General features: G+C 44.6%; 1 protein-coding gene across 1 annotated transcript; it reads right to left on the reverse strand.

The window, feature by feature from the left end:
- Window positions 1-478: 478 nt before the first annotated feature.
- shbg (sex hormone-binding globulin) lies at window positions 479-4,216 on the reverse strand (the record flags this gene model as incomplete). The annotated part of the gene is made up of 8 exons (XM_084549198.1): window positions 479-1,399; window positions 1,540-1,744; window positions 1,895-2,031; window positions 2,258-2,414; window positions 2,628-2,789; window positions 2,907-3,096; window positions 3,465-3,562; window positions 4,136-4,216. The coding sequence occupies 8 exons, from the start codon at window positions 4,214-4,216 to the stop codon at window positions 1,266-1,268; spliced, it is 1,164 nt and encodes a 387-aa protein (XP_084405324.1). The 3' UTR covers window positions 479-1,265.
- Between the last annotated feature and the right edge of the window lie 2,683 nt (window positions 4,217-6,899).

Here is a 6,899-nt window from a genome sequence, read left to right on the forward strand (position 1 = left end):
GTCTGTCCGCTACCTAATCAATACTATAATATTAATAATAATAACACAGATGCACGTTTCTGTATTAAATCGTCTTACAATTAGTGACTTAAAATAAAAACTGTAAGAACCTGTAACTGTAAGTTATACTTTAATATATGCTGCACCCTAACACGTCTAAAAATATTTTCCTTTCTGCTGATTTAATAGATGAGCATTTGTTTTAAAATTGTACTTATCTTTTTGTGTTTTTATTTGTTTAGCATTTCTACTGAAACACCAGAAAAATCAGTATCATGTTATATGAGTTTCACGTTACAGCGTGATAACTACGTGATAGCAAATTATCAAGTTTTAACGTGAGACTATAACGTGAAACTTATCACTTACAATGTGAAACAAGGTGATACTGATCCGGTTTTTTTTTTCTGGCGTGGAAGCAATGTGCATCTGTACATTTCTCTATAATCTATTTCTCTCCAGCCTATCCAAATAATTAAAAATGTATTAATGATATCATGTGTGTGTGTGTGTGTGTTTGTGTGTAAAAAACAAACAAACAAAAGAACAGTACAATAATTGCTTAAAATTGCAACAAACCCCTAAAATGTACCGAGGATTTATCTGGTTGTGACTTTTATTATTGATGATTATTTATTTCCCCCCGTTTTTAAAGATGATAAACAATGTGTGGTTTTATACTTATCTAGCGTTTAAGTGGTTAAATGACATCATTCACGAGACCGGATGAATTCAACGTTATCTTTAATCATCCACTAGAGGGAGCAAATTCCACGTCTTTAAATTCCTGTCTCTCTCAAACTCCACTCAATGTCTATCATTAGCGTTTAATGAAAAGGTGTTCATCCCCTCTAAGGACCTTCATTTTGCCTTAAATGCACCAGTGACATTAATATTAATAGGAACCATTTTAAAGGAGAATCATATTTTATTCATAAACATACAATTGCATGTACCAAGGTTACCAAGCCACTCATTTTCTCCCAGATTAACGTGTGTATTCGGTTAAAACTGGGCACGTGGAAGAGTCATCTATTTGAAATGCTAATATTGTTTTGTTTTTTCACATTTTAGACGTTAATCAGTACAAGTACCACATCTGACTACAAGCATGAAAAGCCTTAACGTACTGGTCACGAGGGTGATGCAAGAGAAAAATGGGCTCAGTGTCAGTGAATCTGAAGACAATTTAGCACTTTATGTACATTGGAATGAATGCAGCATCCAGTCCATACACAACGTATGCATGCTTTTTTTTGTTTTGTCTATGCAGGACAGCTGTGAGAGGAGACTGACATGTGTTTGACGGCTAAATCCAGATCCAAATCCCTGCCTTGGACCTGGATCTTCTCCAGACAGCCTGCCAAGAACTGGGAGCCAGCACCATTTTCGCTTTCACCTGAAAAGTGAACAGCAAGAAGAAAACACTAGTCACAACAGCACTGACTGTTGACTGCAAATCTCTTTCGGGGCCGTAATACTTCAAGATAATAAGACTGCAGATGCTCTGTATTTATTTGATGTGCTCCGTAATCTCACCCAAAAGGCCTCCAACGGCAAAACGACCCTCCGTCCAAGTTGTCAAATAACTGTTGTGGCGCTCTGCGTTGCTAGATAACACGGAAGTCTTTGATTCATCTTCATCTTGAAGCACTTTCAGTACATCCTTTTGAAAGGTCATCAGGAGTTTTTTGAAAGTGTTTTTCACGCTGATTTTCTCTTCCCAGAAAGTGAGTGTGACCTCCTGACAATCCAAAAAAGAAACATAATGAAGTCTGTTTGTGACTGCATGTGTGGTTTTACGCGACTCAATCGTAAATCTAAGTTATGAATATGCCACCGGTCACAGTGGCACCGAGCAGAGCTGCTGTTATCTGCAAATTCATGCGCTTACGTTTGTGTTATTGTTGGCTACTAAAGTGAACATCAGCTCTTGCCCGGGAGCCCTGATGCTCAGGATTGTCCCATCCATCTGACTGAAATCCCCCCATAATTCAATCTTGACTCCATGATCTTCTTCAAGTTTGAACACTGTAAAAAGACAGAAATTATCCACACGATGAATCAATCCTGAAAGAAAATGACTTATTAGCCATTCAGTAAAAGGCAGTTCCTTTTAATTTTCATTTACACGTTGAATCTGATTACTGTGCCGCACACATAAAAAGCATTATCCAGGCCAGATGGGAGCCTGTTATTAGATGAAGGAGAGTTAACACTTGTTAATATCTTGTATAACTTAGCACAATGCTCCCACCTGAGGTGTTGAAAATGGCAAATCCGGTGCCAGGGAAGTAGCTGCCAGGTTGGATGTTTGGATGGCACGGCCAGAGCTCCTCTGCCTCTGCCTCCCAGGGGACGCTGAGGTTTAGCCAGCTGCCCTCCCGCACACAGCCGTCCATCTGCGGCGCGAACTGCAGCACAGAACACAACGAGGCATTGAGAAGAATGAACCACGAGACAGGCGGGGAGCAGAGGCAGAAATGTTTAAGAATCTGTGGAACGTTTCAGACGGCACACTAGCGTGTAAATGCTGCAGGGCATTGGGAGGGGAGGGGTTAACGAGACTGAATAATTGGCTTTATGTCTGAGCGTGATGGATAAAGTGTGTCGGCGCGGATTAACACCTGGACGATCATTTTTTCCTTCTCGATCAGGATGCCACCCAGGGCCAGCCGAAGTTGCCCCGAAATGTCCTCCTCCATCAGCGCGGACTGCATGCCCACCACCAGCCCGCCAGAGCCGTCCACGTCCAGAATCACAAACTTCCCGTGGTTGCTCACTTCCAGCTTTGTGGCACCAAGAGAACAAGAAACAAAGCGACATGTCCAGCATACTGCATGAGTAATGAAGAGAGCGTCCATTAATTCAAGAAAACGCAGCGACCAGGGAGACCTGAAACTCACTGTGTGCCACTTCCCGTCGTTGAGCTTGGGGCCGCCGGTCACGCTGATGAGCATGCCTCCCTTGCTGATCTGCATCAGGGGGATGCCGTTTGTCAGGGACAGAACGAACCAGTCCTCCCCGTTTTTGGTGTCTCCGTAGAAAACGACCCCTTCTGGGTCAAACGTCCGTAATTGAAAGGATGACTTGATGCTGTGCAAACGGAGTAAAAATAGATTTAATTAAAGGGAAGGCCTGGTCCATGTTGGATAGAAAGAAGACAACCTGCCTGATTTATGTTTGGTCGTGCTTTCTAAATATCAGTGTTGACTTAGTAGCAAGCTGGATTTAATACCAGAGGGAAGATATCAGTGGTTCAGTGCAAGAAATCTTTATTGTATTTAGGAAGTATAGTATTCATTAAATAAAAAAGGGATCAGCTTCAAGAAAACACATCTGCTCAAAGTTTTCTGCACATTTTGAAGTGACTGTCTGTTTTAATTTTCATTCACGCAAGAGCCCTCTTCGCCTCCTTGACGCGAAGGCTTCACAGTTCACCGGGTTTGCTCCCGCTGACGTACCTGTTGATCTCACTAAGGTTGACCGCTGTGTGGATCAGGGGCCTCCAGACGTCTCTCTCCTGGCCGAGGTAGACCGTCGAACGTCCGGATACTTCTTTCTGGAAGACACGTGCTTCGTGAGGTGCTCATTTAACATTGATTCAGCTCTTCACTGCGCACACTTCTCATTTATTGATTCCAAACTTAATTGCGGCGTAACAGGGGCGGTGTGGTCTTAATGAACTGTAAAATCAGCTCATTCAGTCACAAGAGCAACGTGTGACAATAAACTGTATGTACATGAGTAAAAATAATGCTAATAGTAATTCCACCGAGGTAAAAGCAGCTTTTGTTGTTGTGGTTACGGCTCCATTTGTCTGACTGAGCAAAGTCCTAAGTCTAAACAGATTATGGATGCCCCTCTTCAGCTGGGACGCGTACAGGAACAGATATGTCCAACTATTATGGAGCTTCTCCTAATTTTTAATTTTACAGAGTGTGAGCAGAAATAAAACAATTCCAGAAACCATTTAAGGACTTGATTAAAGCTTTAAAGTGCACATCTATATATATATAATTTGCATATTTGTATGTCCAATCCTCCCACTTCTAGATGATTAAAATGAACTTGGTAAAAGCATTTAAACGCACCGCTATTAAAAGCGTGGCCGTTGTGCATCTCATGGACGTACCTTACCCCGTCCGTTCCCCTGCCCCTCACTCCCCCGCGCCAGCAGAGCGAGGCTCAAGCCGAGCAGCAGTCCACCTGCCATTGCTTTCCAAAACACGGCCATCCTTCGGCGCATTCACCCACCCAGGCCTCCCAGCGTGCGGTCTCCAGAGCCCTTTGGGTGGTCTGCGGACTCCAAGCTACTACCCTGTGATATCGGTGGTGGGACGAGGAGCAGAGAGACTTCGGCGACAGTGTGCAGAGCGATGGCGCGCGCTGGGGTCCAGAGGGCGAATATTCGGCGGTCAGCGAGGGTTATCGACCCCCAGTGTGGGAGGCTTCGTGGTCGTGACGAAAGGGATGTTTGCGAAAACGTGGGTGGTGGGGGGGGTGGGAGGACGGAGGAAAGACGGCCAGAAATCATATTGGTTTGGGCCGGTATTAATATAAGAAAGTGTTGCTAAAGTTAACTGAAACGTGCGTTTTGATCAGCCAGTTCGGTCTCATTCTTGGAGCACGGACGCAACCGCGGGCCGGGTGAGTGACCTCGGCCAGACCACTGCTGTGTGTTTACACATTACACAGGAACCTTGATTCACCACCACCACCACCACCACCACCACCACCACAGGCCATGACTCAGCTCATGTAGGTGTCTGCTCTGTAGTGGAAAGAAGGATAAAAGCTTCAAGTCGAGCTCTTTTTCCTCCTCTGCTGGCTGCGTTCCTGTGAAACTCCTTCTTTCCGGGAAGACTGTGACAACTGGGGAATACTAGGAAAACATGCAACACACACAAAAAGACACAATCTCTTATTCAGTCACACCAGAGTACAAAATTAGCTACTCTCTAGCCCGATGCCTAATTTTAATTTTGACAGTACAGGTGCAAATGAGACGACGCACGACGTTTGCGGTCGACGCAACCCCGGACGGTTCTAGTGATTCAGCACAAAGGGAAGAAGTGAGACAACTCCGGGTCTGGTGCAACTGAAATGACCCACGCTGATCAACCACAACAATAAAACCACCAACTGGTGAGGTGAATGACGCTGACAGTGTCAACGTTCTTCTGGGAAACCTGGGTCCGTGACATTCGCTTGGATGTTTGATTCACTTGTATGATTTGTACCACCACCCAAACATTGATGCGGATCAAGCAGATGATAATAGGATAAAAGCCACCCATGTGACATAAAAGCCACCAGGCCGACTAACCCTAACCAACCAGAGCTGCAGGTTTTTTCGACATGCTCAGACCCAGTCCTCTAATCATCACAGGCCTTTTTCAAAATTACTAAAATCCTCCCACAAATCGGCCCACTTCCTTCCGACACATCAGCTTCGAGGACAAAATGTTTACCTGCTTCCTAATAAATCCCTCCCACTGACTGGTGCCAGTATAATGAGATAATTAATCTTGTTCACTCTACCGGTGATTATGAGCAGATCGCAACGTCGCGGCTGATTGGTGTGTACCCGAACGTGGACAAGGCAGAAAAAGATCAACGCGGGCCTCTCGGACGTGGACGACAGTGCGTGCACGCCGTGCAGAGGATGAAGAGCACACGCCTCCTCCCCCGCTTCCTCTCCTCATCACATTTTAACGCGACGGAGAGCACGCCGACTAGTCTCTGCACGCCGTGGAAGCTGTTCAGCCTCAGACCACAAGGCCCTACCTCTACAGAGAGTGATGAGCACAGCAGAAAGAAAAAATAAATAAATCCTTGCTCCCACAAATAAATGACTTATACCAGGAACGCTGGTTAAAGGGAGAGGATTATCAAAGACTTCACTCATACCCACCACGGACCTCTTGCGCAGAGGAAAAAATTTACCGCAGCATGTAAAACCAGGCCGTTGGCAACAGCTTCTTTCTGCAGGCGCTGAGAGCTCTGAGCTTCAGGTGAAAGAGGATAATCCATCCATCCATTAGCATTCACACGCAGGCACAAGATCTTATTTATGTTTGGCACCTGTCTTAAACACTCATTTGTCATCATCAGGGCTAGGGGTTAGGGTTAAGGCTTCTTATTGTCCACATATCTAAGAGCATTTAATTTTTACGATCACCTGCTGCACAGATGAAAGTCATTAAGGTCCACTTAACAGATTAAAAGATTACGGACGGCCGCGTAAAAAGAATCAAAACTAATTCCTCTAATTGCAGGTGAGTATCTGGTCATTAACAGACACTAATCATGTGAGTGGAGCGCGCACAGATGCTCAGAATAAAAACGTAAACTCGCCACCAGCCGTTTAGAACTGAAGAGGCCTCTTGGATTGGCGGCGAAACGTCTTCACGAAAACTCAAACAAGTCCCGTTTCCCTTGTTTTAGCTTCGTTTTTGGATTTGGCTTCATTACATTTAGGTGCTCCAAGCCTCTTTGTCCTGATATTGAGTCTTGCGGCCTATTGTCATAGCTCACCAGCTCACACAGGGCCACAATTAACGTCATTAGTGACTTTTCCTGCTTTTAAACCTATCTGCTGTTAAATTTGTAATTCAAAATCACCATTGTTTCACTACTGGCGTTTAAAAATAAACGTTTTGAGAGATTTTCCATCACCTCCAACGTCATATATAAGGGTTGCAAAGACGTGTGAGTCACCGAGCAAACTGTTCCCGTTTAAACCACCGAGTGTCACTAGTGGGAAACTGACTGATGGTTAGAGGAAGCGTTCACCAGCCTCACGTTGTTCTCCTGTCAGCGTTTATCTTTATAAACTTAGAGAAATCATGGACGTGTGCCGAGGCAAACATTACACAAAAAACATGGACAACAAA

This window comes from Chelon labrosus (assembly GCF_963514085.1).
Source record: "Chelon labrosus genome assembly, chromosome: 1".
Classification (NCBI taxonomy): Eukaryota; Metazoa; Chordata; class Actinopteri; order Mugiliformes; family Mugilidae; genus Chelon; species Chelon labrosus.